Source organism: Acinonyx jubatus, chromosome B1 (genome assembly GCF_027475565.1).
Source record: "Acinonyx jubatus isolate Ajub_Pintada_27869175 chromosome B1, VMU_Ajub_asm_v1.0, whole genome shotgun sequence".
NCBI classification, from domain to species: Eukaryota; Metazoa; Chordata; class Mammalia; order Carnivora; family Felidae; genus Acinonyx; species Acinonyx jubatus.
The window spans coordinates 183,599,065-183,622,148 of record NC_069382.1 but is presented as its reverse complement, the minus strand read 5'-3'; the positions used below and the strand labels follow the sequence as shown (position 1 = coordinate 183,622,148).

Below are 23,084 nucleotides of genomic sequence, written 5' to 3'. Positions count from 1 at the left end.
GCTCAGCATAGAGCCTGACACATAACATTTGTGGAATTAATGGAGGTATGAATGAATGAATGTAGGATGCTAACAGCATCCTACGCTGTTCTGCTAACAGCGGCAGAAACTAGTGCCCTCCCCACAATAATTGACTGGACCATTGCAGGCTCCAGTGGTAACTAACAGAAAATAGGGTTCAAGTGTAGAGGGCCAAAGACAAGGTCCTGAGACTCCATCAGGCACAGCAAGGACAAGACGTGTCAGTCATGGCCAGGAGGAGATATTTTCAACTCAGACATTCATAAGCTGGGGCCTGCCTCTGTTTACCAGCTGGGAAATCTTCAGAAAATGAACCATGAAAGCCTGTGATGCAGCAGCAGTACGCAATCATTTTTCATTTGCTACCAGTCAGTTTCAGGGATCAAGGACAGCTAAACACATAACTCGCTCATGCATGTTATTTTAAAGGCATATTTTAAAGTTATAAATATGGTACATTGAGTTAATGAGGTATGTTCTTTTGGCGACAAATATTTACATTCCACATATGCCTCTTGATGTCGAGTGTAACCGTTTCATTTTCTTCTTTTTCTCAGGAGGCTGGGATGCAGATGGAAAAGGCCCTAGTGTCTGGGACACATTCACCCATCAGGGAGGAGAGAGAGTTTTCCAGAACCAGACTGGCGATGTAGCTTGTGGCAGCTACACTCTGTGGGAGGAAGATTTGAAATGTATCAAACAGCTTGGATTGACTCATTACCGCTTCTCTCTTTCCTGGTCACGTCTGTTACCTGATGGGACGACAGGTTTCATCAACCAGAAAGGCAAGTGTTTCTTAAAAATAGAAGGTTGCAGCTTTAATTCAAGGTTATTGCTGCAGTCTGGCATAATTAATCCAGTGTGCTGTTCTGCAGCCTAGCTTTGAAATTGCAAGCTTTTAGGGTGATTATAGGATAAATTTTTTGAAATAGGTTTGCATTAGCTTTCTTAATAATATTCTGTTTTCCTTTAACTGGAGATATTTGTTGGGAGGGGCAAAATAGATGGGCAGGCAGGGGGTGGGGATAAGTATTTCATTGATGTAAGATATGGAGTGTTTACCTGAAGGTGAATTTTCCAAAAGTTATGTATTAAACTGTTTTCAGTTGTGTTAGGCTGTGATGAGTTATGAAAAGCCCTGCAGAACTTGAGGAGATTTGGAGCATTTCAGTTGGAGCTGAATTGGTGGAGCTAATTAACTAGCAAAGAGATTAGCACCAAGGCATGTGAAGTTCACTTAATTAGGGATTAAGTGCCAGCTATATCACTTACTATCTATGTAAGCATCTCTTGGGCATTTTTTCATGACTCAGTTTCCCCACAAGTAGAAAGGAATACTATAATAGTTCCTACTTCCAAGAGTTGTGGGAAGTTTAAGTGAAATTAACTCTGTAAAGTGCATTATTTACATAGTAGCTTGTATATCATAAAAGCATTCAAATAGTGTTAGCTATTATTCTTATTGAGCTTTGTAATTAAAAAGACTACTGTCCTGGGGTGCTTGGGTGGCTTAGTCAGTTAAGTGTCTGACTCTTGATTTTGGCTTGGGTCATGATTTCACTGTTTGTGAATTCGAGCCCCGCATCGGGTTCTGCGCTGACAGCACAGAGCCTGCTTGGGATTCTCTCTCTTCCTCTCTCTCTCTCTCTGCCCCTCCCTGACTCATGCTGTCTCTCTCTGTCTCTCTCTGTCTCTCTCTCTGTCTCTCAAAATAAGTAAATAAAAACTTTACAAAAAAAAGACTACTGCCCTATTTGAATGCCTGTTATTTATGAGACATTTTAAATACATTTTCTCAAATCCCCACAATCAATGAGGAGAAGGTATAATTAATCACATTTTTTACAGTGGTACACGTCCAAATCCAGATATTTTGTAAATGGTGGGTTTGGAATTTAAACCTAAGGTCTAGCTAGCTCCTTCCACACAACAGTGCTGGCAAACTATAACCTGAGGGCCAAATTTGGCCTGGCTCCCATTTTTGTAAATAAAGTTTTATTGCAGCACAGCCATGCCCATTCTTTACATATAGTCTGTGGTTGTTTTCCCATTACCTTGGTAGAATTGAGTAGTTGGTGCAGAGACCATATGGCCTGCAAAGCCTGAAATATTTACTACCTGGTACTTTACAAGAAAAGTTTTGTGACCCCTGTACTACAACATAAAGTCTTCTTAATAAAGAATCTTTATTGCTACTTTGTCCTGGGAAATACTTCACACTACTCCTAGGGTTGGGACTAGGTGAGGCAAGTGATGTGCCCAAGGTGCAAAATCCAAGGAAACGTTGACTCTCAGGGTCTTGCAAGTGCAAGGTGGGCACTTGCAGAAACCCGAATGAAGGGCCCTGCTTGCCTCATCCTGCTTCCAGCCTTCAGTGCCTTCACTGATCCTCAGGGGCTCTTTTTTGGGTAAGTTATCTGATTTCCCACATAGTAAGAACCACCTGTGACAACAATTGCTAGGTGGGCATATGTACTTGCAAATGTTGATTTTTATGTAAGGTGGGGGAATCTGTAGGTTGTGAAATGCAGCTGCAACTTCAGATAAGGGACAACACAAGATTAGCAAGTCCATTGCCCAATCTAAAGACATTAGCTCCCCTGACTAACTCCTGTTGGTTGAATGTCTAGTTTCTTGACATCACAGACCAGTTTTTTTTTCCTGCCTTGAACACACATTAACTTGTTCAGTTTAAAAGTGAACTAATAATTTTCTGCCTTCCTCATCCATCATCTATAACCTTCTCTCTTCTCTGGCACCATTATACCCTCAAAAGTCTAAAAACTAAGAGTAATCTCTGAATCTCCTCTTATTTTTCTTTCTACATCTAATTGGTTGCTAAGTATGATCCATTCCACTTATGTCTCTTTAACTTCTCCCTCCTGGCCCTCTTCTCTGCCTCCGCCCTGGTTTAGCTCTTTATCATTCCCATCAAGGACTTTTTGATATACCCATGCTGGGTCTAACTACTTTCACACTTTCTCTGCCCTTTAATTCTTTGTACAAAATCCCAAGCCTCGATGTATAGTGCACACTCCTTCATAACACCGTTTCAGGTTTCATTTGACTTAGCCTTAACTCACCTCTGTTGCATTGCAGGCTGAAATTCCCTCATGCATACGACCCATGCAATTGTTCTATGTAATTCCCTAAGCACATAACCCACTACTTATTAAACGTACTATGCAATTTTCCACCTCTGTAGGAATTTTCTTAAACTCTTTTCTCCTGCCTGGAATGGCTATACCCACTGAATATCAACCCTCTTGGTAAGACCAGCATGGATGTTTCTTCTTCTTTACACTCTCCCCTGTTCGAAGACAGAATACGTCTTTGTTTTTCTATTCCCATAGCACGTCTTAAACCTCTTTGAGTATTTCTCACATTTTTTACTCTTAGCATTATTATATCCCCTGTTAGATTATAAGCACCTTGAGTTTAATTCAATTCAACAAATGTGTCTTAAGTATCTACTGTGTGTCAGGGACTGTGCTAGGTACTTGTATTGAATTGCCTATAGTGTATGGGCAGATAATTCTGCCTCATTCACCCGCATAACAGTATGGTGTCTTACAAGGAGGAATTCAGTAAACATTTACTGAGTTTAAGTGAATTAGGTCAATAATAATCATAAAAATAACCCTAAAGCTAGTAATGGTTGTGTTTTCTTGAGCACACAGTATGTATAGCTCAGTGTGCCGAACATTGCACCCTGCTTTTGCTGATTTAATGCTCCTAATACCTTTATGGGTGAGGTGCTTCTCTAAACAGGGAATAATGGTGATCTGGGATGGAAGGCTGGGTATAAATTTGCCAAGGTGGCAATTTAGTTAGTGCTGAATTCAACCTAGGTCTGTCTAATGTCAAACATGTAGTGTCTACTCTAGAACCTTCTTTAGCCTCACTAGACCATTTCTACTCCCTGTGCTACAGTTTCTCTGTTGGTGAAATGAAGCAAAGGCACCGCATCACCAGAACTCTTTCCACTGCTCTAGTCCATGATTCTGGGTGTTTGGAGTTTTCACTGAATTTCCATTTGGATGGTAAACAATGGAAAAACTTGAAAACACACACACACACACACACACACACACAAACGCACACACACACGCGCATACACACACACAGCGAAACAACACCTCCCCGGGCCAACTTGTAATACAGATCCATAACCCCTTATCGGAAATTCTAAAATCCAAAAAGCTCTGAATACTGAATCTTTTTTAGCAAGTTTAATTTTAAAAGTAATTTGGCAACAAAAGCTAACCTGAATTAATGCTTTTTTTTAATTGAAGAATAATTTATATACAATATTGTATTAGTTTCAGGTATAGAACATAGTGATTTAACATTTATATATATTACTAAATGATCACCACAATAAGTCTGGTTACCAAGTGTAATCATACAAAGTTGTTATGATATTATTGACCATATTCCCTATGGTGCACACTATGGCTCCATGACTTACTTATTTTATACTTGGAAGATTATGCCTCTTAATCCCCTCCACCTATTTTGCTCATTCTCCCTCCTCTCTCCCCTGTAGCAACAATCAGTTTGTTCTCAATATCTGAGTTTGATTCTGGTTTGTTTTGTTTGTTCATTTGTTTTTTAGAGTCCATGTATAAGTGAAGTAATAGGGAATTAGACTAATTTCACTAGGCATAATACCCTCTAGATCCATCCATTTCACTACACATGGCAAGATTTCATTCCCTTTTATGGTTGAGTAATATTCCATCACACACACACGCACACAGACACACAGACATACATACACAGACACCTCATCTTTATCCATTCACCCATCGATGGATATTTAGGTTGCTTTTATATCTTGGCTATTGTAAGTAATGCAGCAATGAACCCAGCAGGTCATATGTCTTTTCAAATTAGTGTTTTTGTTTTCTTCAGGTAAATATCTAGAAGTAGAATTGCTGGATCATGTGGTAGTTCTATTTTTAACTTTTTAAGGAACCTCCATACTATTTTCCATAGTGGCCACACCAATTTACATTCTTATTAATACTGCATGAGGGTTTCTGTTTCTCCACATCCTCACTAGCACTTGCTACTTCTTGATACTAGCCATTCTGACAGGTGTAAGGTGTTATCTCATCCTGGTTTTGATTTGCATCTCCTGATGGTTAGTGACATTGAGCATTATTTTCATGTGCCTTTTGGCCATCTGTATGGCTTTTTTGGAAAAGTATCTATTCAGGTTCCCTGCCTATTTTTTAATCAGGTTATTTTTTAAAATATTTATTTATTTATTTTTGAGAGAAAGAGGAAGAGGCAGAGGGAGACAGAGAATCCCAAGCAAGTTCCCTGCTGTCAGTGCAGAACCTGATGTGGGGCTTGAACTCATGAACCGTGAGATCATGACCTGAGCTGAAATCAAGAGTCGGATGCTCAACCAACTGAACCACCCAGGCACCCCAATCAGGTTGTTTTTTGATACTCAGTTTTACGGGTTCCTTATATATTTTGGACGTCCAACCCTTGTGAAAATTTTTTTACAATGTTAGGTGATTTCACTTGGTAAGAATGTTTATATAGTTTATTGCAGAAATGTGGGGAATATGCTTAGGAATCCCCCAGGCTTACACCAATGGGTTAACAAGGCATAAAGAAATACAAAGCTATAGAATGCTCATACTCAAGTATGGGTAAACCAGATTGGCACCTCAAAAATAGGGGGTGCAAAGGCACCCAAGAATAGGGAGGCGCAAAGGTGCCAAGAATAGAGAGGTGCACAGGCACCCCAAAATAGAGAGGGGGTGCAGAGCCCCCAGAATAGAGAGGGAGGGGCAAAGGCCCAAAATAGGAACAGGCGCAAAGGTGCCCAATACATAGGTATATGAAATAAACAAGATTAGATATTCAGGTGGAAGCACCCCCAATTTAGTACTATAGCAGAAAAGCTGCTTTCACAGGAGGATAGGGCCCAGTTAGGTAAACTGGTGAATTGGACTATGGACCACTGTGCTGCAGGCGATGCAGCTCAGAGCAGAGATGGTTAACAAAAGAAAAGGTGGCTTATTAACCCTGAGGTTATTTCCCCTATCTGTCTCATCCCCTAGGCTAGCTAAGATAAACAAGCACAGCACCTCCTGTCTGCCATTAACAACCACCTGCCCATCTACCCAGCGCCAGGATTTTGTTTTATATTGACCCAAACCCCAAATACTGTATATTTTCAAATTCCCCCTTTTCCCTCACATCCCCAAGTTAATGTTGACAGTTTCTTTGTCTCTTTGTGCATGCCCATCACGTTTGTAAGCCTTCTGATCTTAATAAATACCCAGCAAAGACCCTTATTTGGGGCTCTTGTCTTTTCCTGGACATTAGCCATCTCCCGCTCTAATCCTGCATCTGCTCTTTTGCTGGCCAAAAGAGAACTTTAGACTTAGAGTCTATGACACAAAAATATTAAGTGAGACTGATCCAGACCCACTGAGGGTATTAACTTAGTATATGGTATTTGCTCTGTATTTCCTTTCTAAAAATCCAAAAATTCGGAACACATTTCCCTCCAAGATTTTCAGATAGAGGATTACTGTACCACTATGTCAACATATCAAGCTATTTAAAACAAATATGAGATATATACAGAAGTCCATGGAGCACACTATAGATCAGCCATCCAGGAACAGGGCAGCAGAAAAGCTGGAGGGGGGTGGTGATGAGACTGGAGATACTGGGGCCACTTGCACAATGTGGGAAGATAACTCATGCACATCTCATGTGAGGATCACGTGCCCCAGCACTGAGCTCTTTATGTTTGCCCCCAGCTTTTGTAAAGTCATAGCTGATTAATATTACAGACTTTTCCATGAACAAGAGGGCACAGGAGGTGCTTCCAGTCGGCAGAATTTCAATAAGCGGTTGCTCACTGTTGTGCAGTGATCTGTTGAAGCAACTGGAACTGTTTTAACTCAGGAAGGCCATCATTTGTTTTTTTCTGTTTAAACATTTTCTCAAAGAGCATGTAAAGAATTGGAAAAACCCTTGTCACTATCCTTTACAAGGCACCCCGTTTTTTGTGTTCTAACTCCTATTTTAAAGCTTGATTAGAGGACATTTGGAAACGTGTAAAACCTATGTTCCCAAACTGTAAGAATATTTTACAAAGTGGAATTGTTACACAGCCTTTCTCTTTCAAATGTCAAGTCTTCGAGGTTTAACAAGAAGAGATTGAGCTGGCAAAAGAAATCACATATTTCTGTAGTTCTCAGCTGTTCAAGTTCATTTTCATTTCTGCCACAAATGTAAGTTTCAGATGATTAGTAGGGGACCCAGGTATTGGAAATAAAAAAAAGGAATGTCTATGCAGAATTCCTTATTCACTTTAGTATTTAAAATATGAGCACAGTTAGCAGGAATGGTAAAGTAAATAACTAAAGAAACATTTATTAATCTGCTACTCCATATCAGGCAATATGTTAGGCTGAATAATGGCCCCCAAAGATGCTCACATCCTAATTCATAGAAACTGTGACTATATTATCTTACATGGTTAAAGGGACTTTACAGTTGTCATTACATTAAAAATCTTGAGATGAGGAGATTATCCTGGATTATCTGGATGGTCCCAGTGTAATCACATGAGGCCTTATAAGAGGGAAGCAAGAGGATCGGAGTCAGAGAGAGAAAATACAGGAACTGAAACAGAGGTCAGAGAGGAGAGAAGATGGTTATACTGTTGGCTTTGAGAATATTAGAGGGGCCACGAGCCAAGGAATGCAGGCCGCCTCTGGAAGCCAGAAGAGGCAAAGAAATGGGTTCTCCTTGAGAGCCTCCAGAAAGAACTTAGCCTTGCTGACATTTTGATTTTAGTTCAGTGAGAATCTTTTTGAGTATCTGATGCCCAGAACTGTAAGATAATAAATTTGTGTTGGTTTAAGCCACTAAGTTTATGGTAATTTTTTATAGCAGCAATAGGAAGCAAATACAGGCACTGTGATAAGAGAACATAGGGCAAGCAAAGAAATTAATTGGTGGTGTGAGTCTAGAAGGGAATGAACCTAGTTGTCATGTGTGATGCATGTTAGGCACTTGAACAAAATTAATTCTACATTAAGATATTTATAGTTTGGCTAGGGGGATTCCAGGTCAGTTATTTTCTGCATTGACACATCATCTTTGCAAGTCCTAGCCACATCCTCTTCTGAGAGAATTTCCCCATTTCTTTGTTCTACATAGACCTGCTCCACTCCTGGCCATAGCTGACTGGACAAGGGAAAGACCTTTCTCCCCTGTGACATAATATGGTATAACCTCATGGAAAAAGAGAATCTTGCCCAGTTGTCTTCCCCTCTCAGAGATGTTTGGAGTTGAGAAGTTGAGAATATGAGTTGGTTGGTGCTGGAACCAGGACTATAAGATAGCTTTGGCAGATGGGATGGCCGTTTTGAGACCATAGCAAATTTGGTGCATAAAGAAAACATGTGTTGAGTGAAACTGGATGGGTGAGACCAGTCTTTCTTGAGAGGCAAAGACGTTCTCAGCTCCCAGCTTCAATTCCCTTGAGTTTCAGTTGTAATTTTGTGTGACTGGGAATCTGATAGCTCTCTATCATATCAAATAATGCCCAGGCTTCCTACACCAAACAGCCACCTGCCCCTCATGCCACCTTTATATTTGAGTTAATCTGAAGTGGGTTGCTTTCCCCTATATCCAAAAGACATTTAACTCAAATTTGCTTTATATTTCCAAAGATCAAATAAGAAGAAATGGGCTTAATTATATCAGAGAAAATGGTAGTTAAGTATGAAAGAAGGCTATGGAAGTTTAAATACTTAAAATAATCAGTTATGTCCTGGGGCGCCTGGGTGGCTCAGTCGGTTAAGCGATCGACTTTGGCTCAGGTCATGATTTCACAGTTTGGTTCATGGGTTCGAGCCCCTCGTTGGGCTCTGTGCTGACAGCTCGGCGCCTGGATCTTGCTTTGAATTCTCTCCTTCTCTCTCTGCCCCTCCCCCACTTGCACCCTGTCTCTCTAAAAAATAAACAGTAGAAAAAAATTATATATTTAAAAAAACTATGTCCTAAATATCCAGGAGCAGAATAGAGTCCAAATAGCCTCTCAAAGTTTCAAGATCCCTTTATTGGTAACAGATGATCATTTAAAAATACGCATTTGTCCAACGACTGAATTTCTTATAAAAGCTAAAGAATCCTTTCATGATTTGGTCTCATTTGATACTCAAAACAGTCATGAGGTGGCACTTATAATATACCATAATATTTTTACAGATGAGGAAACTTGGATGTACATAGGCCAAGTGATTTGTCCATGATTCTTCAGCTCAACTGTTTGACTCTGGAGTTCTGCTCTTACAAACCTCACTTCACTGCCCCATGGGAAAATTGCATTACAGCACCAAACCAAAAGTGCTCTGTATAAACCAAAAGTACTCAATTCTGGGATAAATATTAATTATGAAATGCTTTGTTGCTCTGTCAGGCTGATGAGTGAGAAAAAAAATCTTATTTAAATTTTTTTTAAATCTTCAATTAAACCGAAGATTATCATGTTGTTTGAACTACGTTGATTGCCGTCATTAATGATCGTACCACATCTAATGATACTTACAAGGGGTAAATCATTGATTCCTCCAAAAATGAAAAACAAGGATCTAATATTATGAATCAGCTCCAAAATAGGTGATTGTGAAGACCAGTAAAACATTGTCACCATGTTTCTGGTTCTGAAACAGTGAACGTGAGAAACGGAATGTCGTGGTAGAACTGGTTCAGTCTTTGTAGTGAGGCAGACTGGGTTTAAATGTCGGCTGTGCCATATGACATTATTACTTAAGTCTGGGACTTGCTGTCTCTGAAGAGAAGAGGTTTCCTTAGATGTTAATGAGGATAAAAAATATCTACCTCTTGGTGCACCTGGGTGGCTCAGTTGATTAAACGTCTGACTTTGGCTTAGGTCATGATCTCATGGTTTATGGGTTCGAGCCCCACATCGGGATCCACACTGATAGTGTGGAGCCTGCTTGGGATTCTCTGTCTCTCCTCCTCCCCCTCCTCCTCCACCCACCCCTTCTTCTGCCCCTTCCGTGCTCATGCTTTCTTTCTCTCTCAGAATAAATAAATAAACTTAAAAAAAAAAAGCCCACCTCTTGGGCTTAGGGCTAGGATTGAATGAAATGGCACATATAGTATGAATGCAATAAATGAAAACTGATGTTATTTTTATATTCAGAGCCAATGGAAGGAATTGTCTATGAAAACCTTCACACATATCAATTACAAACTGATTCCATTATACCATCGTTGGATATTGCGTTTTACAAATCAGGACATGTGGGCTTGCAGAGGCCCTGAGATGGGACGGCGGAATGATCTTTCATTGTGAGAGAAAAGAAAAACTTTATAACGTTTGGTGAATGTATTAGTTTTCTATTGCTGCTGCAACAAATTATCACAAGCTTAGCTGCTTAAAAATCGCATAAGTTTTACACTTGAAAATAATATAAAATTGTATATCAAGTATATTTCAATTAAAAAGCACAAATTTATTACTGCAGAGTTATGGAGGTCAGAAGTCTGACATGGGTCTCTGTAGGCTAAAACCAAGGTGCCTACAGGGTTGCATTTCTTTCCAAAGTCTGTTTCTTGGCTTGTTTCAGTTTCTTATGGTAGTAGGACTGAAGGCCTCATTTCCTTGATGATTATCAACTGAGGGCCATTTTCCGTTTCTAGAAGCAACCTGCATTCCTTGGCAGGTGGCTCCCTTCTTCCACATTCAAAGCTGACAATAGTGGGTTCAGTGCTTCTTATGCTGCCACCTCTCTGGCCTATTCTGTTGTTCATCGTTCTGACCCACTCCTCTGCTCTACTCTTTCACTTCTAAGGACTCATGTGGTTAGATTGGGCCCACCTGAACCATCTAGAGAAATCTCCCCATCTCAAGATTTTTAACCTTAATGACATCAGCAAATTCTTTTTTCTATGTAAAGTAACTTATTCACATGTTTCATGGATTAGGGCATGGACATAGGGCATGGATTAGGGCATAGGTTGAGGTATCCTATCTGCCAAGTGAGTAATGGCATATGTAAGGGTCTTCCAAGTATGGAGTTGTTATGCATGATTCACATTATGTTCTGGTTTGCAAAACAAGAGAGCTGTTGTTAAAAATATCCACTCTTACAGGCAGACAGACAACACATGATCTTGCATTATTTGGCTTGCTTACCTCTCACCATTCTTGTGCTTTCTCTGCTCAGCTATACATTATCATTATCCTGGACTTACAGTTCCCAGAAAGAGCCACACTAGGCTAAAATACAGTTTACAAGTGAAGACTGGCTAGTCCATATATGGTACTAAAACTCTGATCTACAAAAGAAACCCAGGAAGCCAAACACAACCTCTGTAGCAATTGGCCCAGAATAGTCAGAACTAGATCAACATCTGCCAACTTCTCTGGTTTTTGTTTTTTTTTGTTTTTGTTTTTTTTGTTATGTATGTTTGTTCCCCTTCCCCCTGCTTCCAACTTAGGACCAGCCAGAGAAAGTCACATATGTGTCCCAGACCAATTGCTTAAGATGCCCTGCTTCTATTTAGCCCACATCCAGCCTCCCTGTGCCAACAATCTCCAATCAGCTTGTAACTGAAGTCTTCTCCTTCCCCTCCTTTTTCTCACTATAAAGCTTCCTCTCTTTCCTGACAGACTTTCAGTATCTGTCAAATGCAAGTGATGATGGCTGATTCCTTCGCTACAGCAAGCTCTGAATAAATAAACTCTTTGTTCATATTTGGTGGTCTTTGTTTATTTCCACACCTCCCTTACTCTTTCACATATTTGTTTCCCTTTTTTTCTCTTCTTGGATCACTCATTCTTCCTTGTCTTATATGAATGATTTATATTCATCATTTGAGTATCAACTTAGATGTCACTAGTGACAACAATAACAACAATAATAATTGTTAAAATGATGGCTAACTTGTACTGAGCCCCTTACCTTATGCCAAGAACTTTCTAATGATGTTCAATTTATCAACTCATTAAACTCTTGGCTGTAAATTATTGAAGTAGGTTTCTATTATCATCCACATTTTACAGACAGGGAAAGATAATTCAGAGAGATAAAGTAACTTGCCTAAGGTCACTGAAGTAGGTGAAGGAATGGGGTAGAATTTAGGTAGCTGGTTGCCATAGTTCACTTTTGGAATCATGATGTTATATTGCTTTCAAAATAGATTTTCAAATGTCCTTAGCTAGGAATGGGTACTCCTTACCATATACTTAAATAGTATTCCATACTTTATCTTTACCAGTAATACTGCATTATGATTGTTTGTGAATTTATCTGTAGTCCTACTAAAATTGGAGCTTCCTTAGGTCAAGGACAGTATTTATCTTACATATGTTTATAAGTCCAGCATACAGTGGCTTTTCTATACATGTGTATTTGAGGGATGAAGAAATTAATGATTGAATAAGACAAATTCAAAAGCCTAAATTATTTTTTTATGATGCCCACAAAGTTGTTTTAATTTTATTTTTTTTAAGTTTACATCCAAATTAGTTAGCATATAGTGCAACAATGATTTCAGGAGTAGATTCCTTAGTGCCCCTTACCCATTTAGCCCATCCCCCCTCCCACAACCCCTCCAGTAAACCTCAGCTTGTTCTCCATATTTATGAGTCTTTTCTGTTTTGTCCCCCTCCCTATTCTTATATTATTTTTGTTTCCCTTCCCTTATGTTCATCTGTTTTGTCTCTTAAAGTCCTCATATGAGTGAAGTCATATGATATTTATCCTTCTCTGACTGACTAATTTCACTTAGCATGATACCCTCCAGTTTCATCCACGTAGTTGCAAATGGCAAGATTTCATTCTTTTTGATTGCTGAATAATACTCCATTGTACATATATACTACATCTTCTTTATCCATTCATCCATCGATGGACATTTGGGCTTTTTCCATACTTTGGCTATTGTTGACAGTGCTGCTATAAACATAGGGGTGCATGTGTCCCTTTGAAGTAGCACACCTGTATCCCTTGGGTAAATGCCTAGTAGTGCAATTGCTGGATTGTAGGGGTTCTGTTTTTAGTTTTTTGAAGAACCTCCAGAGTGGCTGCACCAGCTTGCATTGCCACCAACACTACAAAAGAGATCCTCTTTCTCTGCATCCTTGCCAACATCTGTTGCCTGAGTTGTTAACGTTAGCCATTCTGACAGGTGTGAGGTGGTATCTCTTTGTGGTTTTGATTTGTATTTCCCTGATGATGAGTGATGTTGAGCATTTTTTCATGTGTCGGTTGGCCATCTGGTTGTCTTCTTTGGAGAAGTGTCTATTCATGTCTTTTGCCCATTTCTTCACTGGATTATTTGTTTTTCGGGTGTCGAGTTTGATAAGTTCTTTATAGATTTTGGATACTAACCCTTTATCTGATATGTCATTTGCTAATATCTTCTCTCATTCTGTCAGTTGCCTTTTAGTTTTTCTGATTGTTTCCTTCGCTGTGCACAAGCTTTTTATTTTGATGAGGTCCCAGTAGTTCATTTTTGCTTTTGTTTCCCTTGCCTCCAAAGATGTGTTGAGTAAGAAGTTGCTGTGGCTAAGGTCAAAGAGGTTTTTGCCTGCTTTCTCCTCAAGGATTTTGATGGCTTTCTGTCTTACATTTAGGTCTTTCATCCATTTTGAGTTTATTTCTGTGTATGAAGCCTAAATTATTTTTTAATGTTTATTTATTTTTGAGAGAGAGAGAGAGAGAGGGAGAAACAGAATCCAAAGCAGACTCCAGGCTCTGAGCTGTCAGCATGGAGTCCGACATGGGGCTCAAACCCATGAACTGTGAGATCCTGACCTGAGCTGAAGTCATTTGTTTAACCAACTGAGCCACCCAGGCACCCTGAAAAGCCTAAATTATTTTTTTAATCAGAGGATATGAAGTTAAAAAAAAGAGAAAAAAGGACCCTACTTCTGAACAAACTTTGAGTGCAATACAATTCTACATAGGAATTTAGTTATTATCCAGAAAAGCAGGACAGCTTCTCTCTTCTGAGCTTAGGTTTCTTCCACAATCTTAGACATAAAATAACACGAAGCACTAATATCAGTCTGTCCTAAGAAAGTCTCTTCCAGTTAAGAGTCCTTATTAGGTTGGACGCAACATCTTCTTGGCATTGGTTTCTGAGACAGAGTATCTCCAACTTAATAACATTCTTCTGAACTCTGCCACAATACTAAAAGCTCTCCCCCCTCCACCACATGCAATGCTGGAGAATTAGGTGAGAGCCAGAGGTGTCTAGGTATCTCATGGACTAAGTCAGAATCCTAGAGCAAAGTTCTCAACCATATTCCTTAATATGCCAAGGCTCTGGCTAACTGCCCTTGTAACCCACATTCTGGGACCTCTTTTTCATGTTCAGTGGGTCTCCTTTTTAGATTGATAAGACCGCTCTATCTGGAGAAGAACTGAGACAGTCATCTAGATCAGTTCCTTTACTTTATATTTAATACCATTGAGAACCATTCATTCATTCAACAACTATTTATTGAGCATCTATCTACTGACTTTCTGGTATTGTTCCAGGATTTGGGGGATCCAGAGGTGACTTAGATACGACCCCAGCTATTATGAGGCTTGTATTCTAGTGGGGTTAGAAATCAAGCATGCAAATAGAATAATTTCAATACATGTGATAATAACACAAAGTTATGTGGTAGCAACTTGCCCGAATGTATTCCTGTCAGAACATACATCTTCCACATCTTCCGTCACATCCCCAACCCTCTGCTCAGCCATTCTTCCTTGGAATTCTTCATGTTTCTTCCTCCCAGCCTTTACTTGATTATATGCAGGAAGTAACAAACCTTATTTGGAATAAAAGTTACTTAGGAAATTATTCCCAATCCTCTCCGGATCGCTACTTACGTCAATGTTCTAAAAATAACTTTACTTCTCATACGTTCTTCTTTTTTCTTTCCTAGGAATAGACTATTACAACAAGATCATTGATGATTTGTTAACTAATGGGGTCATACCCATAGTGACACTCTACCACTTTGACTTGCCTCAGGCCTTAGAAGACAAAGGAGGTTGGTTGTCAGAGGCAATCATCGAATCCTTTGACAAATACGCCCGGTTTTGCTTCAGTATGTTTGGAGATCGAGTCAAGCAGTGGATCACCATAAATGAGCCTAATATTCTTGCCATCATGGCGTATGATCTCGGTGTATTTCCTCCTGGTGTACCTCACTTTGGAACTGGAGGTTATCAGGCAGCTCATAATTTGATCAAAGCTCACGCCAGATCCTGGCACAGCTACGATTCTTTTTTCCGAAAGGAGCAGAAGGGCATGGTGTCCCTAGGAATTTTTGCTGGCTGGGCGGAACCAGCAGATACCAACTCAGTGTCCGACCAGGAAGCTGCTAAAAGAGCCATTGCTTTCTGCTTGGATTTCTTTGCTAAACCCATATTTATTGACGGTGATTATCCAGAAGTTGTCAAGTCCCAGATTGCCTTCATGAGTAAAAAGCAAGGCTATCCATCATCAAGGCTTCCAAAATTTACAGAAGAAGAGAAGAGAATGATTAAAGGCACAGCTGATTTCTTTGCTGTGCAATATTATACAAGTCGTTTAGTCAAGTACCAGGAGAACAAGAAAGAAGTGGGTTTTCTTCAGGATGTGGAGCTTCAAGTTTTTCCAGACCCATCTTGGAAAAGGTTGGATTGGGTCTATGTGGTGCCATGGGGAATACGTAAACTACTGAAATATATTAAGGTAAAACACGTTTGTGTTCATGTACACCCAAATATGTGGAAATGGAAAGACAGACATATGTGTATATATAAGAACTTGGAAAAAGAATGATTTTAGACAGTAGCTTATATATTGGCTTGGGAAGAGAGATTAGGATTTAAGTTGGTGAGGGATAACTGGCTGATAAGAGGCTTCAAAACAAGGTCAAAGTTGGGATTCTTTGTTAAAGTCAGTTGGGGTCAAAGAAGTTGCTTGGAAATATTTTTCAGGCTGATGTCACAACTGTGATTATCAAAAGGCACATTAAAGGCTGAAATAACTGGATCCTTTTTTGGCCTCCGTTATGCTGGATAGTGTCCAGGTAGCTGAAATTAAAAATTTAAGTTAATGATTTTTAGGACCCTTGCCGTGGGGAGATAGAGAGTGTAGCTGTTGGTGGGACCAAGGGGTTAAGGAGTAGTGACAATCAGCAGATGCTGACGGAAGAAAGATATTTCTGTCTTCTCATTACGATAAGAGTCATTTGACTGTCTTCATGGACATTTGCACAGTTTTGCTTTCCCATTGTTAGTCATAAAAGGTCAGTGCGTGGAAAATTAAGTTAATAGGGTCAGTGCAATTTGATGAAAACTAGTTTTGGGTTGTAGCTTAGAGAAGATAGAGGGTAATGCACCTGATTTTATGAGTCTTTTTTTTTTTTTTTACATCTGTTTGGAATAAAACTTCTGCTCTCTTGTTCCAGGATACGTATAATAACCCTGTAATTTACATCACTGAGAACGGGTTTCCCCAGGGTGACCCTGCATCTCTTGATGACACTCAGCGCTGGGAGTATTTCAGACAGACATTTCAGGAACTGTTCAAAGGTACCATTTGAAATGATGAAAGATCAATTGTGCAAACTTAATATAATTTTCCCACGTGCCTATTTGCATTCAGCAAAGACCAATGATTTTGAAAGCCGAAATTCATGTAAATCAGTGTAAAGCCACATAATTAAGAGAGAGGAGAAAAAGTATTTGGGAAAGAGGAAGGTGAGAATTTTGGCCTAGCTTCAACCTTTCAAAATTTAATCAAGTAAAAGCGACTGTCTTCAGCATTTTGTGACTCCTGGGTGAAGGTGATATGAACAGAGGGGGTGGTGTCTGTTCGAAGAGAACATTAGTTATTACAAAAAGATTAGTACTGACCAGCTACAGCATGCCTATGTGCATATTTCAACATCCTAACTACCAAGAAATGAACTGACGGAATTTGTAAAGGACCAAAATTAAGCATTTATGCAATAAACTTTAGAATGGCCTTCGATGAGTCTTGGTCTAAAATGAGTCTTCCAGCACTGTGTGTTTCATTTGTAACCAAACAGCTCCATTTAGGAACAGGTTTTTGTCATATAGAATCTGTGACTTTTATTTCAAGACAATACTATTATTCTGGCAAATGCTCTTCCCCCCATGGCATTCTTTTCACATTTGAAAACAAATGTGAAGGAATCATCTTTAACTGGTAACACACATTTCTACACCAGTTAATTTCCCCATTTCAGCTTCTACTTGGAACACTCTTGCTTTGTAAATTTAATTTCTCCTCCCTATAAAGGAATCATATCACAGAAACAAAATCCAATGTAAAATGAGACTTTCAATTTCCTTTTTTACCATGATAGGTACACTTCTCTCTCATCATTCTATTTGAAAGGTCCTAAAATTATTCTTTCCAAATTAATCAGTAATGTACTGAAATCAGCCAGAAGGAATTCTGGAAAGTGACACAAAATGGTCTCTTTCCAAAACCTAAAATATATGGTACTCAATCCCTCACTCTGGCTTGGAATTTATTGGCAGAGGGCAATTGGATTCCTACAGTTTGATCCAAGTGAAATAATTCTTTTGTATTACATGCAAAACAGATTCTTTCTCTAGGTAGGAATTCACTTCCTGATAAAATAAAAAGGAAATGTCCAGTTTTCTGAGATTCCACTCTCTTTCTCCCTGTAAATGACCCTATTCATAGTTAATCCATTGATGTTCCCAGCTTCATCCTAGGAGGAAAGTAAGCTGGTTACCGGCAGGCAGATTTATGGATGATATAAGGACCACAAATGACTTGTCCAAAATTGTTCTGTGTTTCCTGGGAAAAGAGAGAAAAATAGAAATTGGCTTTCTTCATTTTCAGCTTGGTGCTCTGTTTAGTGCTAACATATAAGGACATTTCATTGCTCTTTGAAATAGTTTCAAGTACTTTAATACAGTTAGATCCTTAACACTAAAAATTCGCTGGTAGACCCACAAACAAAGACAACTTAAAGACAGAAAAGTAACTGAAGGTGAGAGTGGAAAATGTGAAGAGATTTGGATTTCTCAGGGGCAAGAGAGGAGAATAGGACTAGAAACAAAATTCTGTTTTTCTACTTGTAGAATTTCACATGTGTCTTTAAACATATGGAAAAAAATATTATACACTTAAAACATTAACTGTTCACAGTATTATGTTCTTTTCTGATTTTTTAACATAAGATGATCTATATTCATTGTCATTAATACATATCATAATTTTTTGCTTTTAAAAAAATGTGGTCTTTCAAATATGCAGAAATCTACTTATCGACAAAAAAAAGACAAGCGTATTTATTCTGGAGTGAGTATAGTGATAGCTATTTCTTATATATTGTTGTAGTGGACACCTTTTATTTAATCTGTGGAGAAACTCTCTTTTCTAGTAATTAATCCCTTTTCTTCTATGAAATACCCATCTCCTCTCATCTTCAGGCTTACCCCAGGGATAGCCATGTAAGTAGAATACAATCCTGCTCCTTGTTAATATATAATTGATTGGTCTGAATGCAGGTACATGGCATGAGCTGGGCCAATCCCAGTTCTTCCCTGAGGTTTAGAATTTGGGCCAGTCACCTTGTCTCTTAGCCTAACTTGGCAGGGGGATGTACCTTTGTGGGCTGTTGGCTATGTCCTGTCATGGACGCTAAGCAGTAGTATAAAGGGGGGCTGCAGGGACGTGGAGACAAGAAATAGGGAGGGCTTCAGGGTGGCACTTAGAAATGGAGCCTCTAATTCCAGTTCTTCCTCAGACCCAGCTGCGTGCATGTTCTTGAGAGACATTACTTTTACTTATAATTAAGTGCTCTTTCTGCTTCATCTGAATCTGACTGGGTTTCCATCACTTGGAACAAAAAGAATCTTCGCTGATACCATCATATTACTTCATTTTCAAAACAGTGAGATGAGGTCATTGCTCCTATTTTACAGATGAGAAAAGTGAGATTCAAAGAGGCTAAGTCATTTGCTCAAGATCACAGTTACTAAGTCATATCTCCTAGAACCAAGCAGAATGTGTGCATTATTATTACCACTACTACTATTTTGGTGTTTGATAAGGTCTGTGAGTCCAGGGTTTTCTGACTCAGAGTGATTACTTGTCCTACCACACAGAACCTTTTCCTTACTTTGGTACTCTGGACTTGAATAAATTTGCTTCCTGCTGCGTCTGCAGGGGCCAATTGGTCCTGTGACCTTGGACAAAGCTTCGACACTCCCTATCCTGCCTCTCCTCAGGGGACTAGAGCCTAATTTACTAATTGATTTCCTGAGACTCCTTTGAGGTGGTGCTGATGATCTTGACTGGCAAGAACTTTACTAGTAAGAACGCCCTGTGAGCAATTAAAACTAATAACAGGCCAAGGAAGACATTCGTGGGAGGCGCTGCAGGTGAGGGCCCGCCAGAACCCGCAGAGTCGGATGGATGATGGCTTTGTGATCCCCACAAACAAAGCCTTCTCTCTAACATCACACTTACGGACAGGCACATAATGACACTATAGTTGGATCAATGATATCCACCTGGAGGTCTTTCTGATCTCTTCAGGTAAAATCCCACAGCAATTAATTGAGCAGTAAAAAGTAAGCTAATGTTTCTGTTTCCTTTTGGGAAAGGGCGGCAGGGGGCGGGGCGGGCGGGGGATGTCATTTCAAGAAAAAAAAGAGAGGGAAATCGGCTAATGGTTTTTTAATCATTGTATTATTTAAATGCCTTTAAATAGATTGTTTTTCATTAACATAGATATAGATAAAAGCAACAGAATAGAGACACAAAAAACTTGCAATAACCTATAACTAGGCTTACATTTCAGTTCTGCAAATTATTCAGTGAGGGGCCTTTGGCAAATTGTTCAGCCTCCTAAATCCTCAGTTTGTTCACCTATACAAATGGATTAACACTTTCCTTGACCGGGGTTGTTGTAAAGATTCCATTTAATGAGCTGTTGTGTAATCACCCCCAACCACCAACTGCTGGTGCACAGTAGGCTCTCAATCAATGGTAATAATAATTATTATTATTAGAAAATGTGTACTCTTTTTAATTTTTTTTTAAATGTTTATTTATTTTTGAGAAAGAGAGCACCAGTGGGAGAGGGGCAGAGAGAGGGGGAAACACAGAATCTGAAGCAGGCTCCAGGCTCTAAGCCCTGAGCTGTCGGCACAGAGCCTGACCCCAGGCTCAAACTCATGAACTGAGAGATCATGACCTGAGCTGAAGTCAGATGTTCAACCCACTGAGCCACCCAGGAGCCCCGAAATATGTACTCTTAAGAATAGATTTATCACCCCAAGTTTTTTTAACTTTTTATTTTAAAAATGTCATCCCAAGGCTTTTTTTCAAATTTCCCTCCAAGTAATTAGGTTATAGCAGAATATTCCCCCATGTCTACAGGTTTCTCCGTCATTTTTGGGGGGGAACCTCTGAGTCAGTCTTGTAGCTTTGGGCCTCTGGCTATTTACAGTTGATTCCTGTGGAGTAGAAAGCAGAAACAGCCTCCCTCTATTCATTATTTCCATCAGAGAGGTTGCCAGATTAGGGGAAAACTTAAATCATTGGCAGCAGAACGACCATCAAGCAACTGGGTTGCTTGATGTTTGTGTAGGTTTGGAAAGCAGTCATCTTCAAGGAGTTAAGCTTTTCTCACATCATATGAATGTCAGTTATATTCGTAAAACGTACACCAGTCCTTGCTGTTCCGGAGCCGACAGCAGGCGAGTTTAAGTTCCTGTGTAAACACACACAAATGGATGCCTCAATAATCTGAAAGCCGCTGAGGTGAGCGAGAGTGTGAAGCAGGGGAGGTTGGCCTCAGTAAGTAATACTCCAGCCGTGACCTCAGTTCTCCTGAAAGGGGATTTGAGTCTGTGTTCTGCCTGTTCATCACGTGCCTGAGCACATGCCCAGCATGTGCCTGCCTGCCTCTTGCGTGGCCCATGATCTTTCCCTCAGCCTGGAATGCCATGGCCTTTGCCTTCTTCTTGGCCCAGATCCTGTTGTTTGGAGTCCATGAACTTGCTGGGATTCAGGCAAGACATGGGTTCGAAGCCTGGTTCTGCCACTCACATGCTCAATCAATAATTTGGGGAAAATTCATAAGCAGACGACACCTCAGCTATCTAATCTTTAAAACGGGGCTAATAAGCACATCTGCAAAATGAACAGGGTAGTGCCTTTAAAGCCTAAATACAGAGTCTGGCCCATTACAAAGGATTCTGTAAATGATGGCTAATTTTTGAAGGGGGCCGTGAACTCCCTGAGACTGGAGCCGTGTCTTTTTCGTGGTTATATCTTCAGCCCTGACTGCCATTTCTGTCATGTAGTGGGTGTTGTATACTTTGTTGAATTTGGTTGTGTCTGTCAGAGAAGAGTTAGCCAATGGGTAATGAGAAATAAATGATTAAATAATTGAGAACTGTATTTTCTTTCCCTAAAGAAATATACCCCATAGAGAGGGGAAAAAAAGAAAAAAAAAAGCAGACTTCTGGAAAGTTTCTGAGCCAGCCCAACTTTCCAGTCGGATCCATGCCTGAGTTAGCACAGCAGTAGATGATTGCAGAGAAGGTTTGTTAATGACCAGCTTTAGGCTTTTAATGACAAAACCCCTCAGCAAGATGTCATCGAAGTTATTGAAGACTTCACTGAAAGTGTTGAAGCTGATGCATTGTAACAAGAAGGTTATAAATCTTGCAGCTTGGGTATACCACCAAGACAAGATGCTGAGCACAGAATCACCCCGCTGTTGTCTGTCAGCATACTCCCTCCCCTCTCCTCCTCTCCTTCCCACGGAGAGCCAGTAAAGGAGAAATACATCCATTTCCCGAAGTAGTGCAGATCTGGCAGCCACCTGCCTATGTCAATTTCAGATCACAGAGGCCCGTTTAACTGGACAAAATGTGTTAAGCACCTGTGTGTTTCTAAATGTGCATTTAAGAAATCTTAAGAATTAAGGAAAGATCTCAAAGGTTAATACATTGACCTTTTAGCAAAACGAACCAATTAAAAATCCATTGCAAGCTCAGAATAGAAACCCAAGTACCTGCATATAGATTTCCACTCCCTATCTACTGCTTTATTGCTTCTCAAAGTAAACCTTTGGCAATTAGTCCTGATGAAGCAGTTCCTCCCGTCGCTCACAGAGAGCTCACAATTTTGGAAACGTGTGTGGTCGGATATCAGATTCGCTTGGTACCGTTGCTCCTGGCTGAACTGGATGACAGCTAGTCAAGGTCAGAATAGAGAAGAAAGAACAGGGGTTGAAGGCTGTGCACAAGAATTGTTAGCGTATGCTAGGGTGCAGACTTGTGGAATATGAAAAGTTACGAAGAAAACAATTTCCAGTACGTTTGTGTTCCATCAGCCTTCATACTCAGACCACATACAAACTCAGACAGCCAGAGTTTACCTGAAACAGAGACATGCCAAATGACCTTTCCCTGTTACCTTCTCCCCTACTTCTCTGTAGTGGCACACTTACCTTTGCCTTCTATTCTCCACAGAAAGCATAAGAGAGTAAAAAGTCTGTGCGGGTCTTGGAGAGTAAAGACAGACTAAGTCCTGTGTTCTTGTGGTGTGCCTGCAGCTCAGCTCTGAATGTCAGCAGGACTCTGAATGTCATCTTTCTCACCTGTTAAATGGGACTAATGCTAATTACTATTCTGCCAACCCAAAGTCAGCTGTGCAATAAAATGAGATGATTTCTGTCTCTGTATGCTTTGAATACCTTAAAATATTAGATATTTTCTCATATTGATATATTTACCTTACTTTTAAGGACATCTGTCACTCTGGCCCCAAATCCATAATCTGGACCTCAGTATTCTCCATTGCAAAGAAACGGGATTGGTGTTCCTTATCCACTTGCCTTCATCTGCAATTCCCAGGTTCTGCGGTTTTATTTTCCTGCACGTTTCTCAACTGCTATGATGGTGTGATCAGTTTAGGGGTTTTTGAGAACGTGTGCTGTGACCGCAGGACTGGTGTAGAGC

The 23,084-nt window shown here is 39.9% G+C and overlaps 1 protein-coding gene across 9 annotated transcripts in view; it reads left to right on the top strand.

Annotated features, from left to right (window-relative positions):
* LOC106986839 (cytosolic beta-glucosidase) overlaps positions 1 to 23,084 on the top strand; it is a 229,931-nt gene that overhangs the window by 50,615 nt on the left and 156,232 nt on the right. For 8 of the 9 annotated variants that reach the window (XR_008296387.1, XM_053217513.1, XM_027046863.2 and 5 more), the window contains exons 2-4: positions 579 to 806; positions 14,993 to 15,786; positions 16,508 to 16,631. Coding sequence is in view for 8 of the 9 variants with exons in the window: in XM_053217513.1 (XP_053073488.1) it covers positions 579 to 806; positions 14,993 to 15,786; positions 16,508 to 16,631 (1,146 nt within the window). In the remaining variant the exon portion in view is untranslated. Of the gene's footprint in view, positions 1 to 578; positions 813 to 14,992; positions 15,787 to 16,507; positions 16,632 to 23,084 lie in introns of all 9 variants that reach the window. The other variant, XM_053217511.1, reaches the window with a different exon arrangement.